This window comes from Cardiocondyla obscurior, linkage group LG12 (assembly GCF_019399895.1).
Source record: "Cardiocondyla obscurior isolate alpha-2009 linkage group LG12, Cobs3.1, whole genome shotgun sequence".
Taxonomy (NCBI): domain Eukaryota; kingdom Metazoa; phylum Arthropoda; class Insecta; order Hymenoptera; family Formicidae; genus Cardiocondyla; species Cardiocondyla obscurior.
The window spans coordinates 936,001-960,093 of record NC_091875.1 but is presented as its reverse complement, the minus strand read 5'-3'; the positions used below and the strand labels follow the sequence as shown (position 1 = coordinate 960,093).

General features: G+C 45.1%; 1 protein-coding gene across 1 annotated transcript; it reads right to left on the bottom strand.

Moving 5' to 3' along the window:
- Positions 1 to 467: 467 nt before the first annotated feature.
- LOC139107065 (uncharacterized) lies at positions 468 to 23,743 on the bottom strand. Its single transcript, XM_070664320.1, has 2 exons — positions 22,620 to 23,743; positions 468 to 7,727 (listed from the first exon to the last, which is right to left on the bottom strand). The coding sequence occupies exons 1-2, from the start codon at positions 22,728 to 22,730 to the stop codon at positions 6,507 to 6,509; spliced, it is 1,332 nt and encodes a 443-aa protein (XP_070520421.1). The 5' UTR covers positions 22,731 to 23,743; the 3' UTR covers positions 468 to 6,506.
- Positions 23,744 to 24,093: the final 350 nt, after the last annotated feature.

Below are 24,093 nucleotides of genomic sequence, written 5' to 3'. Positions count from 1 at the left end.
TTAGATCGCGTGTTTCTTCTACGGAACAAGTTGCCGAGTAATCGGCGCGTTCCACATCTTGGCGCCGGCACTCGAAGGTTAATTAATGCTGAAAACAATGACGGAACGACGGCGTGAAAGGATCGGTTCGTGGGGCGTGATCGGAATTAATGAGACACTTAATTTATTTTTAAGTTATTTTTTAATAATTTCGATAAAAAATGATACAAATACTTAATAACAATATAATAATGTTATAATGTATTATAAACAAGATTACTAAATACAAATGTACAGTTGGTATTTAAAGTTAGTCGTTATCATCTTCTTTCTTATCATGTATATGCTGCAACTTAAAAGCTATGATATATAACTTAGAAGCGCGCGAATACAATCCTTTTACCGTGCAAACGACGGAGCCTGTGCCCCGGCAAAGAACGCGAAGACGTAACAAGAAAGTAAGCGAGAATCGACAATTTTTCGACGGAAACAAAAGCTTTTTTTTTTTTTTTTTTCTTCTTTCGTTTCGCGTCTAATCCGTCCTACGGGTAGGGAGAGAGGGGGAGAAAAGAAAGAAACGGAAACGATCAAAGCGGCGCAACGGAACGGCGGCAATTAACAGAAAACGCGAGAAATAACAAACGTAAGGTCTACACCGACTCCGCCTCCTCTCGATCGGCGACAAAGTTGGGAAATCGATCGGTTATTGCGAGATACAGGTTCGTGTAAAAATATCGTGAAAAATTTACGGCATTACTCTTCGTCGAAAGTGTGCTTCTTTCTTTTCGCAGTATAGCGGCACGCCGGCCGTGAAAAATAGACGCGTCGACTGAGATCAAGTTTTCTGCTCAGCGCCGTTACGTATCTTGATCCATAGGTGATCTCTAGTTCGGAGCTAATCATCGTTCGCTCTCGCGGAATTATTGCACTTTTGGTGTACCCGCCTTTTGTTTTTGTTTTTTTTTTTTTTTTTTTTCTTCTTCCTTTCCCTTTCTCTCGAAAGAGCGCACTTTTACAATCGTTCCGCTATTGAAGCGACGACAACGCGGAGCGTCGAGCGAGTGATCCTGTACCGGTTTTTACGGAAGAAAGAGAATCTTTGCGAAAACTCCGCCCGCATCCGCGATACATATCGATACAAGCGATTACACGTCACGCGACAAACGCCTAAGGTACACGAATGCATTATCCGACCAATATAGATATTACACGTTAACCGTAAATAATGGCTCTCAATAAACCTTATCACGTACACCAAATGTAACTTGTAGCCCATCAAGCGCAATCTCGAAGTATATCAAAAAACATCTCGTCCCGCGACGCTCTCAATTGGACATATATACACGCTAAGAATTTGTTAGAAACTACTACACATCTATTTGTCGAGTCATTCACACACATACGCACATACGCGCTTGCGCACGCGACCACATTAATATATGTATATTTTTTTTTATTATATAGATATATGTATATATTAGTGTGCACGCGCGCACTGGCCGGCTATCTGAATCGCCGTAATGCCAACAGGAGATCATTTTCACGTGATTAACTTTCGATCTTACTCCAAATTCTCGAATTAAGATCGATGTCAATGTTTTCTTTTTTTTTTTTTTTTTTTTTTCCTCTTCAAATATAAATCTTATATTTTAATTAAGATGAAAGTATGCGCTTAACGATGATCGGTTTACGCTTTTTAAAAATTCACACGGATATAGCTGCGCTGAGAGAAAAAACATAGTTACTTTTAGCCTCAGCTGTAATATTGTGAGATTTCGTACGAATAAACGTAGTTGTCTTGGCTATTTACGGCGGTGGAAGTGGCCGTGTCAACTATGTTTATGATTAGAAATGTCACGAAATTATAATCGAAGCTACGTTTTCCTCCTACTGTGTGCGATCGGCTGCAGAACTGCGACGATTCGGGTGCCCGCGCGCCTAAAACTTACATTACTCGATGAAAGTTCTGTAAACATTGAGAAATCTTAATCGCAACGCGGGGCTGATGCTGCCGGTGCGACGTCGAGCCCGCGGAAGGTACATGTGTCGCGGCTTACGATTTATTTGAGCAGCAATTTGTGTCAGGTAGAAAAACGCTTCTCGCTTTTCCAAGGCGCTCCTGACGTGTCTATCGTGCGTACCGCGATGTTTATGTACGTAACGATTATGAGAGATCAGACGGTAAAAAAGAAAGAACTCGCGGCTCTCAAAGTCGCACCGACGGCATCAAGGATAGTATGGCGGTTGCGAAGAAAGCAAGTAAAGTCCGAACGCAACTTCGAAGCGACCTGCTGATGCAGTTTCGCGCATTCCTGCCCAAAAAAAAAAGAAAAAAAAAAAGAAGAAAAAAAAAAGAAAGAAAAAAAGAAGAGGAAGAAAAGACACACGTAACTCGCACAATCGCATCCCTTATCTCTCTCTCTTTGATTCTTTTCCTCCTTTTCGATCTTGACGCGAAGCAATCCTGTACAAATGTCTGAGCTAGAAAGAATAGCCGATAGAAAATGCATCGTGCGAAGTTTATCATCGTTCACAAAGTTGCGTAACGAAGCAAACGTGTGATGCGATTTAACGTTCGAAGAAGGAAAATCAAAAGAAACCTTCAGCGGTTGAATTCTATGGAAGCACTAAAATCTCGAGCTTTCCCGCGTTTCCGGCTCTCGCCGCGAGCACGAGGGACCTCCGATAACGTCCCGATAAATCTACGCGAAAGCAAAACGCAAGTATGTAATCGTCTCGCTTTCTTCGCGGCGCCGCGCGAACTTTTTTTCTCTCTCACATACAACTGCGCGTCCCATCCCATATACTTTTTGTAACCCGTTCGTTAACTCCCTCTTTTTATTTATTTATTTTTTTTTATTTTTTTTTTCCCCTGGTGTTTGGTCGCTTCTGCAATATATATCCGTCGATTTAGGTGTCTTCGCTGCTGAACAGCCTCCTCGCGCCGCGATTTCAAATCTAAAGTCAGATGGAGAGGCGACGTTCACGCGCGATTCGGTGTTCCGGTTCGTTGCACCGGTGTCATGAAAAATCTGCCGAGCGCCGCGATTCGACGGAGCAGAAATTTATTCATTTAGTCTCTTTATTACCGAGACGTTAGGTGCTCCGCGACAAGTGCGGCGCGTGTATCGCTAGCAGCTCTCGTTCGCGAGCGCGTTTTCTGCAGCCACCGAGCGGTGAAACGAGCGTTGCGCGGCTTGATATGTAATATCATTGATATCAATATCAATAATGCTGAAGTCCGCGAAGAAGCGTTTAACAACTTTAGAATCAACACAGCCTGTTTTAACTCGTGAGAGATTATTCGCTCTTAGTGCAACGGCTCTCCCGTTCCGTTTCCTCCACCGTGATCCTGCCGGCTTCGAACCCATCCCGAAGGATCGGGTACAATCGCACGAAGCTTACCTGAGACGCGCCTCAGTAAAGGAGACGAAAATTTCGGAGCAATTGCATCGTAATAATTCTTATTGCGTTTTTTTTTCTTTTTTTTTCTTTTTCTTTTTTTTTTCTTCGTGTAAATAGCTATCAACACTAACATTATACTTTGTCTTTCTTGGCCCTGTATATGATTTTTGTACGAGAGTTTCCAGACCGGAGTGATAGGCACTGTGTTTCCTTTATATTTTATTCGCTTTTTTTTCCCCAGTTTTACATCCAGTTTCTTTTAGCCCCTTCCCTTCCCTTTTCAAGTACACCGTTCGCTCTTCTGCCGAAAATGACAATCGTTTCTCGACAGAGAAATTAAAAAAAAAAAAAAAAAATTAAGAGACGTTTTCAACGCACATTAATTGGCGCAGCATTGCAACGCTCTCGTCGCCTTCGCGTTGGAAAGGAAAAAAAAAAACAAACAAACATAATTTACAACGCGACGATTCTGCGGAGCAACCCGTTTGCTCGTTAATTAAAAATCAACTATTTTTCCCCGTTTTTCACATCAGCTCTAAAAGTCGATCGCACTCCGCGCGAGTCGCGTCGGAGTCGCTCGCCCGTCTTTTCTCGCGCTGGTCAAGAAGCTGTTCGCCGAATCCCAGGCTTTCCTCCTTCCGCAACTGGCGATAGCACGTACAAATAATAATGGTAATATCAATAATAATAGCAATAGTACTGACAATAATAATTAAAAAAGGAAAAAAAAAAGAAGAATTATGACGATAATCGTAATTACAATAAAGGTAATTAATAACCATAGATATTTGTATGTATAAAACAATGCGTGTTAATACGAATAATAATAATAGTAACATAAGACCTGCTACGCAAAGCAGCGTGTGAATCTTACAAGAAGAAATAGAAAAAAAGGGGGAAAGATAATAATAGTAATTGGTAGTGAAATCGCTGGTATCGGTGCGACTGTCGTTGATCACCGTTTCTGAACAATCGTCGAAAATTAACGCTACGCAAACGTAAATGTAATATGAAGACTATGAGATCAAGTGTTTGATATAGCAATAATCGCGCAGGCGGCCGAGCGTGGATGGCTCTCTCTCTCTCTCTCTCTCTTTCTCCCTTCGATCCCGGCCACTCGACGCCGACGCCGGATCTTAACCGCTGGATCAAGCGTCGGTTTGTCGGGTGGACCATCGATCGAAGGAAAACACTCGGCGCCGTCGTTCTCCCGCACGCTCGTCTTTTATTCCCGGTCGAAAGCGACCCTCCGCCCGGCGACTTTTCTTCCCGATCTCGCGAACGTGATCCGTCCGCCGCGAATTTTCCTTCCGTTTCTGCGCTTCAAAGGCGGTAACGACGAAATCATTGAGGACTCGATCGCATCGTTTCGCCGAGGGAGCATTCGGCGACCAATCCGGTCGCTTTTCGCGGGAGGACGCAACGATTATCGTTGACGTAGCGATATCTCGCGCGTTATTCATTCTTAAACATCCGTATTATTTTATGAATATATATATATATATGGAAATATATATATATATATTCGTTAAAACAATGAACGCGTGTCGTGTCAATCGGTGTTCTTTCCGCATCTGTTGCATTTTTCATATTGCAAACCAGGTTTTTTTTTCAACCTTCGATAAACGATCCTGGACCGTTTAAAGCAATCGACTAGCACGTCATGTTTCTCGTTTCCATTTTCACGAATGAAAACGTCTTCATGACTTTAAAGAGCTCCCTTTTCTATACTCCAATCGTTCGGTTACATATTTCTCTTTTATGAATAGAGATAAATATAAATTAAATGCGAAATAAAACTACAATTTTTTTTTTTTCGTTGCCTCTTTTGCTTCGAATTTTGTCTCAGTTTGATAAAACATTACGAAATTTACATCGTAATTAATTTACATATGCAACGTAATAATAAAAATACAGAAAATACGCGATTAAATATAAATTATTTTTATGTAAAAGATAAAAGAAAAACTGAAATTTAATACGATATATTAGTATCGATGTTTAAATTTAATTTTAATCTATTTATATAATATATATAACATATATGTATAATAATAATTATATTATATTTATATATATTAATATAAATTACATTAAAATTACATGGATATATATCTTGTTAATTTTCATAGTTTCTGCAATATTAAGTAAGAAGTTCACTTTTTATTTTGCAATTTTCCGAACAATTTGAAAATTGTTATCTCGACGGATTCGGAAAGAGCACCGACTTCATGCAAAGTACGTGCGTTGTTCGCACCGCCGATGGAAATTTTCGTTTCCCTTACACTTCGAGCATATATTATGTTCTACTACATACAATTTCAATATATACAAAAAGCGGGCGGCCGCAAATCGCGCGAGAAAACCCGCCGCTCAAGCGATTTTTTCGCTTCTTTATCATTAAATTATCATTTCGGTTCGCGCGAGTCCAACCGCCCGTCCTCACTTATCTAACTTCATACAAAAGTATACAATACATACACAAAAAAAGAAAATCTGAATTCCACCGCGCGTCGTGGCTACTTCTCGTCTTTTTTCTTTCTTCTTTTTTTTATTTTTTATTTTTTTTAATAATTTTTTTTTGTTCTTTATCAATCGTCAAAAAAAAAAAAGATACTTTTCATCCGTATCGCGATAACTTGTCACGTCAATATTACATTAACAAAACGATGCATTAAGTTAGATTTTAAATATATTCAATGTTAAACAAACAAATCAAACATCTTTATTTTCAAAAAAAAAAAAAAAAGCCACGACACGCATCAGCCGAAGAGAACGCTCTTTCAAAAAATGACATCTACTCTAACGATAAGTAGAAAAAAAAAACGAAGGCGCGAATGACAATTCATTTCAAGAGCACGATCCGCGCAAAGGAATCGATAGCAATTGCAATGACGCGTTTTCTTCACGTACAATACTCAGCTCTCGAATCTAGCCGGTCTACAAAGTATTTGCCGGACAAATTATTATTTTTTTTTTTTTTTTTGTTTCCGCTCAACACGCCTCCCGAAGACAATTTACTCGCGGCGCAATTTATCTTTCCACGTAAAAATTCTCCATACAAACCAGCGGTGCGTATTCCGTTCACCTTGCTTCTTTCGCTCGCTTTCTTCCTCGACTTTTCAATAGTTGCTCGCGTTCCAAGGGTCCTCGGCGAATATGGAGCAAATGTCGTGATGATGATGTGTAAAATCGATCAAGTCGTTAGTGTTGATGTGGTCCAATCCGGAATCGATGTCGTCGTCGTTTATCTCCAAGAAAGATTCGTCGAGGATGTTCGCGGCGTCCGTCGCTGTTAGCGTAAGAATGGACGATTGTGGCGGAAGCATCGTCGGGGCGACGGCGTTAATCGGCTCGCGCTTGAAGCTCGTCGTCTGCCGCAGGGCGGAAGTTAGACTCGCGTGAGAATAACCGCGTGCGTTCGTCTGCATCATCGACGGTAGGTCCAAAGACGCCGCCAAGCATATGTCCTTCGAGGCGAAAGTCTGGTCAAGCTCCATCTTCGGCTCGAGCTTCGGCTCGAACTGATCGAGCTCCTGCTTGATCTTAATAGGATCGACGCCGCACATCGCAATGTTGTTGTTGGACGTGACATTATCGGGATTATAGCTCTCCTCGTAGAAAGCGGACTCGGGCGAGTCCGGGGTGTCGCAGGTCGGACTGGTGGGCACCTTGACGGCGACCGTTGACGGCGTCGAAGTGTAATCCATGTCAGAGAGCAGCGTGTGACGCGGCGTCTCTAGGGTTTTCAGGGTCTCCAGGTTCAGCCCGATTGGTTTAGAGCTCGACCTAGACATCGGCTTGACACTCGATTGCGTCTGGAGCTTTTTCGTCGGCTTCTTCAGCGTTTGCTGTTGAGTGTTGTTATTGCTATCGTTTCTGCTCCTGGCAACGTGACTAGCAGCGGGCGACGCGGAAACCGGCGACAGCGGCGACAGGGAACTGGCCAGCATCGAGGCCGGGCTGTTAAGCGGCGTCGACAGCATTGACGGCGACGGGGAAGGCGACAGCGACGGCGACGACAGCGACGACAGGGTCGATTTCCGCGATCTTTTTCTTTCTTTCGCCTTCGATATCTCGACTGGTTTCGAAGTCTTCTTTCTGGGCCTGTACTTGTAGTTTGGATATTGTATCTGATGCAGATGCCTGAGTCGCTCGGCCTCCTCCCTGTAAGGTTGTTTCTCGTCTTCCGACAGCAGCTTCCATTTCTTCCCCAGTCTTTTGCTGATCTCGGCGTTGTGCATGTCTGGCTGCAGCTCGGTGATTTTCCTGCGTTGTATCTGCGCCCAGACCATGAACGCATTCATCGGTCTCTTGATGCGGTTAGGATTGTTCTTCTTCGTCTGTAACAGAGAAATCAGAAACGGGCATTCGTTTAGTTTCTTTCGACACTCGTCGCTTCAATAATTATTTTTAACAAAATCTTCAGCGCACGCTTCTTGCACGTTGGCGATCAATAATTTTATAAGATAATTTTCTTAAATATTACGTTGCATCTCCCACGATAAAACAACTCTCCGACTCGATATCGCGCCCACTGAAGAATTAAATCTGACCGCGCGAATCGACCGTGATCTTCGCGCGTTAGAATGAACACGACCCGGAATCGAAAGTAGCCACGTTCGATTGCACCGAATGTGGGATGCGAATACGGGTCGGCAAATCTTCGTTTTTTTTATTCCTGTTCCGTTTCTCTTCGGTCGACTGCGAACGTCAGGAAGAACGCTTATGTACTCAAAAAAAAAAAAAAAAAAAAAAAGGGATAAACTTGCAGAACGAAGCGAGTCGGAAGACACGACACCCGTAATAAAGCGAGCGGCTGCTCTCGTTTCGGCATAATTTTCGACATTACAAAGAAACGGGCGCGACATGGAAAGGCTCCTTCGCCGTCGTGGAATCGAGGCCCTGAGGTTCGGCCGTGCGTGCGTGCGTATGACATGCGTGCTTGCCTGCGTATCGACACGTTATTCACAATTAGCCCGCAGCTGACGGAAGCGGGTGACCAAGGCCGAGAGACATACTCGCATCTCAACTCGCTACACGGTGGTGGCCTTCGCGAGAACTTGACGGCGAGCGATCGCGTGCATGTGCCACCGCTCTGGGCTACATGCGCGTCGTTTCGCTGTGAGTTTCGCAAACACACACGCGCACGTATCAGGCTCCGGGCAGTTCCTGCGCGATAAACCGCGTAAAGACCGTATCACGCTAAGGCCGGGCCTACAGTGGCGCAATAAGCTTTAAGAAGCCGCGAGTCCGGATCTACAATAGTATAGGAAAGCCGCGAGAAACTGATCAATCGCGTTCGGATTTCAAAAGAATTATCAATTACGGTTAATTAATTTCTCACGGTCTGTGAAGCCTTATTGCACGATAAACCCGGCTTGAATAATTAAAATTATTCGATTGATCGTTTTAAATTTAAGTCTATTCGTCGGAAAGTATAATTGCTTTTGGGATTCTTATTGTAATAATTATTAAACACTCTGTGGATCCGCAGGCAAAAGAATCAGAAAATTTCGGACTTCGGAATACCGAAAAAAAAGTTCAACTTCGATTCCTACCCACTTCATCGACGCGCAATGACTTCATCAGCGTCTAGAAATTATTTTTTGTTCTTCCAATGTAAATTTACGACTTGACTTGCAAAGGCCGTGCTGAAGAGTCGCAAAATGTAATAAAGCGACATTAATTGAATTCTCTTATTTAAATATAAAATCCGAGATAAAATTGCTGCTGTCCCGTTAAGTATAACGAGGAATCCCGTTAATTAATTGCAACGAAGAAGAACAAAAAAAAAAAAAATAAAATAAAATAAAATGGGGAAAACAAGGAGCACTTATGTTAATACTTTCCAACTGTTTGAAGTTCTATTCTTAGATATAATCAGATAATGCTGTACTTGTTATTGGATTAGTTGAGCCAGCAATTGGAATAATTGGAATGTTAGATAATTAGAATAATAAACGTTCGTCTCCCGCTTCGTTCCTCTATAATACGGGAGATGTTTGAGAAGCGTTCACGTAACCGCGTCATTCCACCGCCGATTAAAAAACATCGATAACGAATGCGATCAACATACGGAATGACGAGCGTCCCTCTTCCGCGATCGTGATCGCCAGGTATGGAGGATAGAGGATCTACGAGATCAAGCGCGCGCGGCTCGTTGACGTTATCGCGGGAAAGGAAAGAGGAAGAAGGAAAAAAAAAAGGAAAAAAAAAATCGGCGCGTATTGTCCTTTTCGGTCGCGCGGCGACATCAAATCGCGAGAAAAAAAACGAACTGGGGGGCCCGGTAATGGTATCCCCTCTGCCCCCTTATTCCCCCAGCCTCGAGAGCTCAAGGATCACTCGTCACTGACGCATAAACAACGGCCGACGGGGGCCGCTCTTGTAAATCACCTCGTTGCTTCCTAGTCGCGTGGCCGTGAAACACGGAATCGTCATTTGTGCCGCGAAACGTGAGAAAGTTTCCAATGGATATCGGAGCGAATATGTCCCGCCGCCGTCACGGCCGGCAGTCCTGGCCGATTCCGCGGCGACGCTTCCTCAGATGTTGCAGCCTCGGTAATAGGCTCGTTAAGTATACACGGCGGGCTTCCGGCGGCATAATTGAAGAAAAACTTTCCAAACACGTCGGGGTAATTGAAACGCACGGACGAAAAATAAGGAAAGAGTTGAATCCCGAGTCCGAAACTGATCTTTTGCAGTAAGGACTTTAATTATTCAAAGGCCCCCGAGACGTTACAATTATAACATTGAAAGCTGACGGCGTGCTTTAATTTTCAATTCGTGCAAAAATCGAAGGAGCTCTCGAGCATACGCGTCAAGAACGAAACTCCGTGGGTTTTTTTTTTCTGATTTATGTGGCGATGTAACGCGGATCTCTCGACGATAAAAATAATATTGCCCCTTTTACCTCGCTATCGCAATTATCCCAATTGACCGTATAAATATCCAGATGGTAATCTCTAATTGGTTAAATGGCCGATAACTATACGGCTGAACGGGCCCGATCGTCAAGGCTGATTATTTTGGCTCGACGAATTACACGTCGCCAGTCGCCGAAATGCGGCCGCCGTTTCTCGCGCTCGCGGGATCCGATTTATGTAACACCTGGCGGAGGAACGGACCCGCGGAATACCTGGCTCCACAATCGCGCACGGTCCGATCGTTTTGACGAGCTACACGCAGCAAAAATGAGAGATATCGCTGGCCTGGCACGATCGACCTAATGGATTCCCTCCTCTCGAGAACCCGAACTCCGGACCTTGAGGCAGGCTGCGCCAACTTTCCGGCGAATTTGTCTATCATATATCTACCTTTCTATTTCTTTCCGAATAAATCAAGGTAGCCGCATGTTTATTCGATAGGCGAATGGATCAGAAATTGATACAGCCGGTCCTTAATGAGATAAAAAAAAAAGCCCATACTGAGAGAAAAATTATTTTCCGCGCAATTTTTATATTATATATATTGAAATAAAGTTATACTATAATTTAAAAGTATTTTCCAACGACTAAATGTAGTTAACGCAAAATTGAGTCAATTATATTTATGGTTAAAAATATTATTATTGCTTATAATTACAATAATACTTATTAATTTATTAATATTATTAGATTATATAGTTGAAGTTAAATTTTTCTCCCACATGTGCCGAGATGGCGAAGTCGATTCGCTTTCCCCCTTCCCCCCTTTTTCCCCCGAGGCCCCTCGCCGGCAGGGTCCGATAAATCATCATCCTCGCCGACCGGCTTTTACCTGCGAGCCGTGAAAATCGCACGAAACCGCCAAATCGAGCGTGACCGGTGATCGCGAGAGGATCGGCGTCGAAAGCAGGATCCCGAGGGATGCGGCGGGGTAGATGGAGGCCGCCGTGTATATTTGGGTGAAGGCTCGTGCGTGGCCCCCTGCCATATGCTCCGCTTGCGCCACAAAAGCGGTGCCATTAGAACAGATATCTGGTCGCTTACCCCGGTATCTCGATAGATCGGAGGAAATAGTTTATGGACGGTTTTACTAGCCCGAGTATCTTAGATCTCGAGGGCCTGCCGGCACCCTTTAGAGCCACTACACTGTACGCGTATCCGCGGCAAATAACCGTGCCTGATTGAAAAAATAAATTCTATGGTCGTACATTTTTATGCTTGTCGTGTAATCACGTTTTAAAAGTGACGCCTGTGACGTAATAAAAAAAAATAAAATAAAATAAATAAGTAAGTAATAATATACAGCTTGACGAAGATCTTTTCGAGAGACTGACAGTTGGACAGTACGTATGGGTCTTGCAAAATTCTAGCGCGAGTCCTTAAACTGCGAACGACTTAAATCGACGACGTCGCGGCGATATCAGAGAGATAAATATACACCAGGTTCTTGCGAAAGATCGTACGCTCGCTCCCGCCTCGTATCGGCTAATTTCCCCAGGCCGTCTCGCTCTGCGGACTTTCCACGAAAGAGCGAGCCTTGACGCGTCGCTGATGCACACAGGGGGCCTGTACGCGCGTTACACAACGCGTAATTATCGAAACGCGAGCAGCGGCCCCGTCCAAATGCGAATAAATGGCGAACATGCCGGGTTCTCCTATGTAACAAGCCCTCCCAAATTTCAGACAAACGAAGCCTCGTGATTCCGAGCACACCAAGAGAAATATCGTATTTCTGGTCTCGGTTACTGCTTTATGATAATTCTAACGAAACGATGTAATTTAATCGGCCATTCCCACCGCAGTAATGCTCGAGTCTACAGTATTTATCGTTAGGAGGATTATTAATAAAATTGTAGTCGACAGATTTTTCTCAACGTAGGCAATGACGCGGTCCCATCCCCTTGCTGCGTCTGTGGTTCCGAACCGCTCGCAATTTGCGTTGCTTATTAGACGGCGGTGTATGCTAATGCACGGTGTATGTTAACAGCCGCCGCGCACGTATTATACTTTCAGATGGCGACGGTCGACGCACCGAGGATTCGCGCGCTGCGGAGATCGCGAAACTGGATGTAGGTTACGAGGAGGAGAGCCACGCGCGTCTCACCTTGCGCGCTGCCGATCTCGCGATCCGGCTCGCGATTTTATACGCATATATTCCGCGAGATTGGATCTACCGTTAGACGCAAATTAGGAGAAACGGTCCCAGCTTCGGCGCGCGAGAAAACTCGCGCGGCTCCTTCGATACACCGTCGAACATTTCGATCGCGATGGAAATATTTTTTGGGAATATCTCACGGCTATCGCAACAAAATGTAATTATATAAATCGCACAATTATCAGACACACGTCGAGCAAGTAGGATTATTGTTGAAAAAAAAAAACAAGAGAAAAAAAAAATTTCACGATATACACCTGACCGATCGCGCAGCTTTGCCGACTACGTCTGCCTGATTACGCAACGTTTCCAATTAACGTCCGACGCGACCAATTAACAGAAAATCATAAGCGCGAGGAATAACCGAGGATGCGAGATTTCGATGGACGAAACCGGTGGGCGTACGTACGCGTCGAAGGAAAAGATCGAGAATCAAACGCGAGGGGAGGAGAGGAGGCGACGACGTGTGCCCCGAAAGTAATTTCGTGACGCCCGATCGTTATTTACGAGCGCGCGCTCGCCTCTCGGCGATGCATAATTTCGTGGCGTGCAACAAAGTGGCCGGCTGCTGTTTCTGCGGTAAAACAACCGTCTCTCGCTTCCGTTGCCGCTGGAGCCCGCACTCCCGTGCCCTCTCGCGCCGTTGCTGCCCGCCGATCGCGTTTTCTCGATGCAGCTGGCCTTGGCCAGCCCGCACCGATCGGAACCTCCGTCGTTAACCCTCCTTCGCGTATCGATTCCTCCCCCTCTTCTTCCCGCCACTCGTACACCCTTTGCCTGGAAAAATCGGTGTCGTTTTTTTTTTTTTTTTTTTCTTTTTTCCCTCCCTTGAGAAGCGGCCTCGCACCTGCGTGCTCGTGTGCTCTCGTCTCGAAACTACCGTTGTGCAAACAGCGCTCTCGTAAATCGCACTGTCACTGGAACGAGAGGATGCTGCGAACGTCCGACATCCTCGGGGTCTGTCATGACGTTTGGTAAATTTGAACTTTCGCGCGGACTGATTGCAACGGCAGATTGCCTTTAGACGCTCGCAGCCTGAATTTACAGCGGGGCATTTGTGCGTTAGCCCTTAAGAGAAGCGCGTGAAAACTTAAAATTTATATGTATAATAATAATACATTTGTAACAATAATTATAACACATTTATAATAATGATAATAATGTCCGCTGGACAGTCGTAATTATTAGTGGTGCATTTCGCCGAACGTTCACCGACCTGATTTCCGAGGATGCGTCACATCCGCGTTATTTCGAAACACCGGATGTCATCCGCGCGGTAATCCCGCAGGAGGATCGCAACGGGCGATTCGGTAAAAGCCGATAACAGGGTTCCGAGCCCCTTTCCTCTTTATCTGCCTCTCGTCCCTCTCTTTTCCTCCAATTCTCGTCGCGACGTGCCGAGTCCCCTTTCCCCCGTCATAGTGATTCATCCAGCCTCGCATAAGATTGCGGTACTTATAAAATACACAACGACGTGTCTGTGCCTGCCAGACCCCTTTTAAGTGTTTCCTAAGTACATCGGCTCTCAGAGTGTAGTAGCTGTATTTTCTAGAGTCATCCTTTCCCAGTCACCGACTCGATCGCGGGACCTCGTATTAATTTCTACCCGGGTTTTGTTTTTTCATCGTGAATTTTTCTACTATATTTTTCACGTTAATTTTAGCTGGAGGCAAATATAATTTGATAGCGGAAAATGATATCTTTATATTAGCAAGGCGGTTTCGAAGCTACGAACGAAACAACTTTAAGCTCCTCATCGTTAAATTTTCCGAAACAATATAATAATTTTTTTTTTTATTATTAATATTTTTTTTTTTTGCGTGACATCTCTCATTTGCATGAGATTACGGTAATTCTTTCACATGTGTATTTCACGTAATTTCTTTATAGACGTGTCCCATACAATTTTGAGCTACCGTTCCTATTAATACCTCGACCTCGTCAATTCGCTAGCGGTTCGCTTGGTCTCGCGAAACACACTGCGATTTCGACAGGGGAGGGAGGAAAAGGGGGGAAAAAAAAAAGACTACCGGCCTCCGAAGAGTTAAAATCAATTCTCCACCGGACGTTTGATCCAGCGACCGTTCGTCTCGGCGAAGGCGAGCGATCGTACTTTCGTTTGACCTTCGCCAGCACAATTTACCGCTATGAATCTGTCAACGCGACCTTGCGATAGACATTAATCTCGTCCGATCGACGCGGTAGAGGCCCGGCGAACGTTAAGAGCACCTTTTTTTTCTTTCTTTTTCGTCTCTCGATACGCGTAGTCGCCGCTTTTTTTTTTTTTTTTTTCTTCACGCCGCAGAAATCTCCCGTAGCGCCGCTCGGCAGGTCCGAGGACGCGATTTCCGGGTCGAGAATCAATCGCGCCGTTGTTTTGCCCCGTTGCTTTCCACGCGATACCGATAGAGACGACATTGTGCACCCGATACGGCAATGTCATTGAGATTAGATCGATTGATAAGAAGCGCAGCGATAGGCAAATAACCGATAACTGCCGAAGACGTCACTTTATCACGCGGACCTGTTCCACCGGCTATCATCGCGCGGCCTCGTAAACACAAATACGTATTAGGGAAAAAAAAAAAAATAAAAATAAAAAAAAAAAGAAGTAGAAGAGGGAAAATATCAAGAATGTCTTATCGTGCGAACGTGCCTCGTAGCGATAGCGAGATTTTACCCAAATTTGCTTTCCGAGAAATGCGGCTAGATAAAAGTTTAAATGCCGTCCTGTTAAATTAAAAATCCAGGGCGATATTTCGCGCCGGGCAGGCTTAATGAACACGTTCGGCGCATTTTAGCGACTGCGCTGTCGAGCTAGAAACGCACGCGGATCCCGTACAATGTACAGCTCTGTCCACCGTGGCGTACAACGGGGAAAAAAAAAAATGCACGATTATATTTATAGCCGGCCGCTTAAGCGGACCGATCTCGCAGCGAGATAGTCCCGCTTTATATTCTCATAACCGTAACAATAACTCGCACCACCCAAGTAGAGAAATCCCAGTTCTTATCGGGATCTCTTACGGGCCCGCCGTAACTCCGATCTTTACGGCCGATTTTATGCATACCCGACAAAAGACAACTATTTCTTCCGTTCACCGGCGGCGGCTTTTTCCACTTTCTTCCGCGGGGTTTTGAGCAAACTCGCGCGATCTGAGAGAACCAGAGGGGCCGGGATCGATCCGAACAGAACAAAAAATTGTAATGATATCGTATAGTGAAATTAATACAAACTTACAGCATTTTTCTGGTCGCAATTGGATCGACACGCTGAATTATAGCAGTTATCTCGTTTTTAGAATTAATAATTGGGTCGATATGACTTCAAGCTGATATTATTTAGACTTTCTGTTCTTCTTTAGTCTAGGGAGGCTATCGTTCGCATAAGTAAGCGCGAAGTAATTACTACGTGACGTGCTCGCGGCTCGTACGCGCTCGCGTAACTTTCAAGGAGCGAAACCGGCGTTCTCATCCCGCCATTTCACTGTCGCTTTTGTAATACCGTTACACCGGTTAGAACGGAGTTACGGCATCGCTGATGGTTTCACCGTCGCGGTTAATAACGCCCCCAGCAGATAATTCGGCGATTAGCGCAATTAACCCTAGCGTGTACATTTTTCTCCCCTCCCCCTTCCATTTGCACGCGGATATAGAAACGCGAGACGACGGCGAAGAGATAGTCTACATAACGTTATTAAAACGCTAATTTGGATTTCTATCTCTGGAAATAAAAAAAAATAATAAATAAAATAAAACAAAAATTTGTGTTTATGTACGTTTTTATTTTTTATAGTAAAGTGACATGAATAAATTATATACATACAAAAAGATATTAAAAAAAATCGTGGCTGAAAAATTTTAACTCGTGCTAGGTTTAAAAATCTCAAAATTTAAATTTTGTACAAAATGTATGAAATATATACATGTGTAAAGTATCTAAAAAAAAAAATGTTTGTATGTCTGTGTGTGTGGCTGCGTCTCGTTTAAAGTTCTCCACTTCAAAAAGAAACTCCACTAAAATTCTCTTCCTTCTGTAAAGGTTTTATACCTTTACTTCGAATCACTTTAAATTCAAACGCGCAATTAGCCTGCAGCATCCTATTTGCGTCTCATTCCTGTTTCTGTACCAGCTGGAAGACTCAGATTTTCGTGTTGACAAAATCTACTCTCGGTAGGTCGCAGTTTGATTCCCGAGAGGTACCAATCGAATAATTAATTCTTATCGGTTTACAGGCGAAATTGAATTCGCAATCGTTTCTAAAAGACTTCTCTGCGTTGCAATCCCCACAAACATAAAGAGCACAGCTTTTAGGAAATAATTTACATCCGTTACGTCATAACGGTATATATGCGTAACCCCCCTGCTTTCATTTCAATCTGCAAATTAAGCAAAAGTAAAAGAAAAGAAGTTTTCAGCACGTTCCCAAAACAGTTGCACCCAACAAAGCGTGGGAAATATTATTTTCATGCAATATTAATTTTTTTTTTCTACACAAATTATCTAAGAATCTAATTATTATACACAATTGTTCGACCCCAACCATTTTACGTTCAATATATTTTTTCATATAGCTTAAAGTAATTCGGTTGTCGAGCGTGGCAGTTACAGATGTTCACCTCGAGTGATTAAGTCGTTCAGACCCTCGTATTATTTTAGCACCGAGTAAAATAAAATATTATACGTCTTTGGTCTTTAATCGCGCGGCGGGGGAAATCGCGTTTATTCCAACGTGACGCGAAGATCAGGCACATGGATCGACGCTAAACGTGACACGGCCGCGGCGCTCTCAATAATCATTTTCGTAAATAGAATAATCGGGCGAGCGCGAAATGTCACGTTCACGCGTACGCGTGCCACGAGGGGAAAGTGGCGGTGATTTGCGTTTCGCTTACGCGCCAAGAGACTTAAAGCTCTCGTCTGCACTCTTGTGCAAGAACAACGCGAATCCGTAATTTTTTTTTTTTTTTTTACTTAACCGCGAAACGTGAAATTATAATTTTATCTAAAAAAAAATTAATAAATAATATTATCTAAAAAATACGCCACGTAACGAATCATCTAGTTCGCAATTTTACGCCTCGCAGTTAGATCTAAAAAGATTTGCGATAGGGAGCTCGATGACGGACTGTCCAGTTGCATGTATAATACGTACAATCGTGCCCGTCTGTGATGAAAACACGATAGTTTTTTTTTTTTTTTTAATTCTTTCGCGCGCCGCCGGATGCGCTTCCCAGAACATCCGACTTATCCTCTCGCGCAGCCGCGTTATCACGCGAGCTTTCCGTGAAAGCCGATCCGCGTATCCGCTCGCTACTTTTTACTCCCCGATAGCGGAACCCTTCCCTCCGCGAGATCGACGCGAGGTCTGTTCCCCCGTCGATTAAAATTCTACGCTATGCCTGCTCGTCGCCGCGGCGCCCTAAAGAAACGCGTTATCTCACCGGCCGTCGCGCGCTGCCGTGATTACTTTCGATCCGCGTGCCAGGCTGCAATATCTTTTTCGATGAACCCGCAGATACGGATGTGGCGGAAAATAATCGCGCAAGTACCAAAGTTCAGCGTAATCCCGCCGCCGCGGAAAGTCGGTGCCGCTCGTCGACGACGAGAGCTCGAGATACGGCTCGCCGCCGGGAATCGCGTCCAACGACGAAAACGCGAACAAGCCAGGAACGAAGGACCCACGTGTTTAACGGTAAACGCACGGCGTGAATCTAACGAAGCTCACGTCACGCGAATGTGCCGGAGCAGCACGCGCGTTCGACTTCGAAATCGTCGTTAACGTCGGTGCGCGCTTGTCTCTATTAGAAAGGCTCGCGTACGCCGTCAAGGCTACAGGTAATCGGGATAATTTGATGGGATTGTACCTATCAGGAAAGGTGGAGGCGAACGGCGAAGCGGGGGAGGGAGAGAGGGTAGAAGGAGAGAAGCCGGAGAGGCCGAGAGCAGTCAAAGAGAAGTTCAGAGGGCCAATTTACCGGACGAGATTAAGCCCGCGAGAAAAAGAAATTGGAATCGAGACGAAAATTACGGATCCCACGTTCCCCGCCGAGTCCTTTCTCGTCCTACCCGACTTCCCCTCTCCCTCCCCCCATTCCTCCTCGCGTTCCTTCTTCGCCTTCCGAAACACACGAGCGGTTGATTTCCGAAGCTACGTGAATCAAACGTCGAAAAATGCAATATCGGCTCGTCAGACGTGATCGCCGTGTCAAGGAAATAAAATTCCAAGTCGGACGATATCCCGACCGAGATTATCTCGGCCCGCGGACAGAAGTGATTGTTAACGGGCTCGGCGTCACGTAACACAGATATTGTACATTAAGCGATTTGAGAAATCCCGAGCTTGACTTTCGCGAGATAGACCAGTCACGAATCATTCGATTGACCGTCAAATGGAGTTTTATTAAATTTATACTAGAAATAATAAGGCAATATTTATTCTTTATTTTTTATTTAATATTAATTGATGATCGCACATATCTAGTATTAACTTTTTTGGGAGGGAAGGAAGAAGAAAAGTCGTTTTTCCAAAACGAAAAAGATCTGGGGTGTTGAAGTAAACCCACTGGGGAGGGTGAAGGGGGTTAACGGCAACATTTCGAGACGCGATTTCTCCCTACCTCTCTTCGTCGCGCGTTTCAGACGAGCCTCGTGACGCACTTGTTGCGGTTTCCCGCGAGTATCTTGAAGCGGATGCAGCGAGGATTCGATAACGCCGCTGCGACGTTACGGCATGTCAAGGGAGATTAAGACGACTAACGCAATTGCGATGCAACGCGGCGGAACAGTTATCGAATCGGAAAAGGAAAAGATTCTGTGTTTGTTTCGGTAGATAAAACGACGATTATGTATCTCGAATCGTTCCCGTATCTCTTCTGCATTATTAAATGCAACGCTAATCTCGAGGAATAATCTCCCTTCTCACGTAGAGCGCACGTTGAGTAGCCGATACCCGAAATCGATCTCCCGCGATAAAATTCGGCAATATTAATCCCGTAACGTGATTACGCGGCTTATCGATAATTATACGAGGAGGCAGATATACAATTTTGATCGACGTCGCTCGGCGTGCGCGGTTAAGTAATAGGACCTACCAACGATCCGCGAAACTACGGGCGCCGCGCAGGAGCTCGCGTTCGTGTTCTCGATTCGTGCCCACAGAGGCTCCGATCGATCGGCTGAAACGGGACGGTCCGTGGTGCAACCGGCTTGAATTACAGCCTCCCGAGCGATCGCGGCGCGGTGGCGGGCCGCCGGAGTCGTGCGTGCGAAATCAAAAATCACGACGATGACGCGATCGATCGATTATTCCGCGCCGCGAAACGGATACTCGTATCGGGGGAATGTTATTTCCCCGGAGCGATACAAAATACATAACCGACGCGCAGCAGGACTACCTGGACGGGTCCCGAGCTCTAGAATTAGAGACCTGAGTCATTAAAGTCCCGAAGGATAATTGACCGGTCTCGGAGGGGATTCGAGAGCGCGGGACCTACCGAGAAAAATGTCGGCGTATCGGAGCACCGGAGCTCCAAGTAATTACGCGTACGAGGGAGGAATATCCGGCTCGTGTATCGGGGAGCCCGGGCTCTGGAAATACCTACGAATTTTCACGCGAGCCATATGGCACACCGTTCTCCCGTTGCCCACCGAGGATAGGCGCGCCGGAAACGCCGCCGGTTTAAAAGCAAGGATGACGCTTTGACGCGCTGCGGGTTGGTAGCAGGCACACTCGAATTCGTGCCTGAGGACCTTTGCTTTTCTCGCGTCACCCCTCGGCCCTCGAAATCTTTCGAGAAAAATTCCCCGAAAGGGATTAAGTCAACACGAACGTGTTTCGGCGAAAAACAAATTAAAGCTTATCTTCCGTTATATTTTACACCGCATTCGTATTTCGAAACAGTATTTTTTTTTTATTTTTTTTACGATTACAAAAATTTCTGTATTTTTTACGCTAAGCGTTCGGACTTTCAGCGGTAAAAGGCAAAGAGACGAGCACGTTAAATATAGAAAACAATTAATTTCTTTCGGTCAAAGACACTGCCGCGAAAAGACTCTGCCGATCGATACACAGGCATGAAAAATAAAGAAAACACTATCTCGAGGAGACAGGTCTCGCAAACAAACATCGACCGGCGGTATTTTGTGTATCGTCTAACGAGTTATTTTAACGTACTATCATTTCATCGAGAAGGTCTTTTTGGACGGGTCGATTACTGCATCGAGTCATTAGGTGGTAGATTGAGCCGATCGGCGGGACTTCGGCCTTTACGGTTGTTCTACCTTAAAATGTGCCTCGTTTCTCTGTGCAACCAGGCGTTTCTATCATCTCCGCGATACAAATTGCGGACGTGAAAATCAAGACAAATAATTTCCTTCCTTTAACGTACATTTCTTACGTTATTTATTGTTTTTACAAGTAAAATCACAATAAATTCGCGTTAAGATTAATTCCGTCGCGAACTTTTGTTCGCCGGGGCAGCTCAGTCGCGCGTTTAATAGAAATCACGAAAAGACGTTTTCAATTACGCAGAAAAAAAAAAAAAAAAAAAGGAAAAAGAAAAAAAACATGGGAAATTGCGCGCCGGGTAACCTCGTGCGTGCGTTTCGAGAAATCGCTTCCAACTGTGTAACTAATGCGATCGTCCGTCGTAAATTCATAAAAGTCGCATCGATGAATACGAATGAGAATACGCCGTGAAGCAATAAATTTCGTTAATACTGGAGATTTATGTACTTCGCCACGTGCGCCGATAAAAATGTAGTTTACGGCCCACTTTGCGGCGTACACGTTCCTCGGACGTTATTAACGATATCGCGAACGTCCTTTTGCGCTTCTTTGGCCAAACCCGGGTACAGAGTCGCTGGGAGGCTGCGACATTAATCCGGCTTAAGGGAGATGCATCCGCGCGGCAATATTTGGCAGTAAATCCGGGGGAAGACTAAATAGCGCGCTTTCAAAATCCTTACCTGCGACCGCTTTCAAAATAAACAGCCCGGACCCTTGTCAGACCGAGGACCAACATCCCCGAGCACATGCAGGTTTCCTCCCGTTTCATTACCTGATGTTATTAAAAGGTTTCCTCGGGAAAGAAGGAAAATCGCGCAGGTAAACGCGGCCAGAAATCAAGCTGAAGGTTTAGCGATACACCGAGGCAAAACTTTATCCGTAGATGCTGTTCGACCGATCGGCTTAATGTTCGTTTTAATATTCGGAACCGCAGGCTACGTCGCGTTCAAATGCAAAACGAAATCCTGCCTTTTGCGAGGCGATTTTTGCCGTAGACGTTTGCAAATTACGCGGCTGTCACGATGTCGCACGAGGTTCGGGCTCGATTTTTAGTTGACGCTCCGCGTTTCTTGAGAGCTCGAGATTTGAATCCGCTTGAAAGAACATCCCACCGACGCACTCGCGACTAAGTACGGAATTAAAAGAGTAAAAAAATTGCAAACAGTAAAGATATGGAGATTTTTCTTTTTTTTTCTTTTCCGTTGAATAACTAAATCAAAATTGATGGAGTTAATTCTTTTTCTGCTGCAAATGGATACAGCTCGTAACTTCCAACAGAATTTCCTCGTAAGCTAACTTCTTGCAACGTGCTCCCTTAAATTTGTAGAAAAGTTCGAGATTCCTGGAAAGGCTAAATTTCTTCACCCACACAAGTTTCAGATTTTCTGAAAGCTCACTTTCCCAGCATGCTCCCGCAAAGTCTCGAGTTAAAAAATTCTCAAAAACTGACGTACTCGCGAATACTTTGGAATATTCGGAAACAAAATTTTTTAATGCTTAAGAGTTGGCTTACCCCCGCATGCTGCCCTACATTTTAAATTTAGAGCCCAAGCAGATTCAAGATTTTTTAAGTGCAATTAAAAAAAATGGGTATTCCTTATTCGGGTCGTTAATTTTATTTTTCTCACTTCGGACCCGAGGTGAAAAAGTTATGAAAAAAATCGACTCGTTCCAACATTGTAAAAACCGATATAGAAAAAACACTCGAAGCCGAAAATCGGTCGTAAAAATAAAATAGAAAAAAAAAAAAAAATTTTTTTCCCCAAAACGACGATGTCCCAAGATTCGAAGTTCGGGCGATATTTCTCGAGAGCGAGTTCCTACCCGGTGCAATATCAAATCTCGGTTATAATTACGCACCTGAGTTGCGTCCGAGTACGGCGTGGGCGAATCCTTATCCACACGTAATGATCCGAACATCATGGACACTCCCGAGGTGCTCGAGGGGCTCTCTTGCTGCGTCGGCAGCATTTTCGGGCCGCTTCCGAAAGAACCTCACGTGCACTTCACTTCAATAGAACCACGACGTCAAGTCGGCGACTCGCATCACAATCCCGTCGCGCTTCGCCGACAATTGGACTCGAGGATTACCTCTCGTCGTTCACCCTCGTCGTAGCTCGCACTCGTTGCGACTCCCTTCGCGGGCTCTCACCAAATTCGACGCACTCTCGCGTCGAGATTAATCCGGTTATCTCGCGAGACAATTTCCCGGCACAAATTTAAAAAGAGAGAAAGACGAAAAAAAGAAAAAAAAGAAAAAAAAAGAAAATAGAAGAACGCGCGCTTGCAAGAGCAAACTGAAGGTAGGCGTCCAGAGAATGAGCGCTTGTCGAAGGGACGTAGGCACGCTGTTCCCTTCTCGTGAACGCGACTCGACTGTGTGATGGACCCGCGGACCCTGTTTCTCAGTCACTATGTCGGGAACACCTCCTCCTCCACCTGACGCTGCCGTGACTTGTCTGCGCGAGAAACGCGACGGCTTATCGAACTGTCCGCGCGTATATTTTGGTAGCCACGTGCTCGCCGAGCGGCGATAGGCGCGTCCGGTCGTTCCGTCGTTCGAGCGTGGACTTTACTGCCGACTAGGCTCACGTCCTCCTGATCTCGACGACGTGCACGCGCGTTCCGAAGACCTTTAAACGTAATAGGCTCCTCTCACAGTCGCTCGTCGATCACGAACTGACATTCTCGCCCGCTCCGAAGGGAAACGATTCTGATACTCGACTCTCGAGCGCTCATGAGCTACTGACTACATCGCGCAAACGGCTGGTCGCGTCTATAGCTCGCACTCAGCTGTGACCAGTACTCCCCACCCACGTGACGCGGCAGCACCGTGCCGACCAATCCGCATGCGACTGTCTCCCCATCAGTTTCTTACGTCCGCCGCGTCCCGGCGCCTCCACCATCCGCGCTCACTCCGCCGCGCTACGCCAAGCTGCACGCACATGTGTGACTGCATCGCTCATCTATCCTTAAACCCAATCGCTAATCAGCCACTGTCAGTGTCAAACACGCTCGCGGCTTCTCGCTCTCCCTCCCTCCCCCACCCCCCGTTCCGTCGTCGCGCGTTGAATTAACATTTTTTTTTTCTCTCTCTCTCTCTCTCTCTCTCTCTCTCGTCGAACCTTGAGATTTTTATTTAAAGAACTCGTCACGATCGAAAGATTTAATTGTATACTTATATCGCAACATTTTCTCGCGTATAAGGATTAAGTAAAATCGTGAGAAACGTTCGTGGAACGAAATGTAGATTGCCCGAGTCCGAGTGTCGGTGAAGTGCGGGCGGACGAAAAATAAAATCCCGAAGGCTGTTTAGTTCGGTTTAAAGCTCGTA

Excerpts from the sequence above, each read along its gene's own strand:
- LOC139107065 (XM_070664320.1), bottom strand. The coding sequence starts at position 22,730 with ATGCTGCCGACGCAGCAAGAGAGCCCCTCGAGCACCTCGGGAGTGTCC. Across the intron at positions 7,728-22,619 it reads CGTACTCGGACGCAACTCAG|ACGAAGAAGAACAATCCTAA; the intron begins GTGCGTAATTAT and ends TCTCTGTTACAG.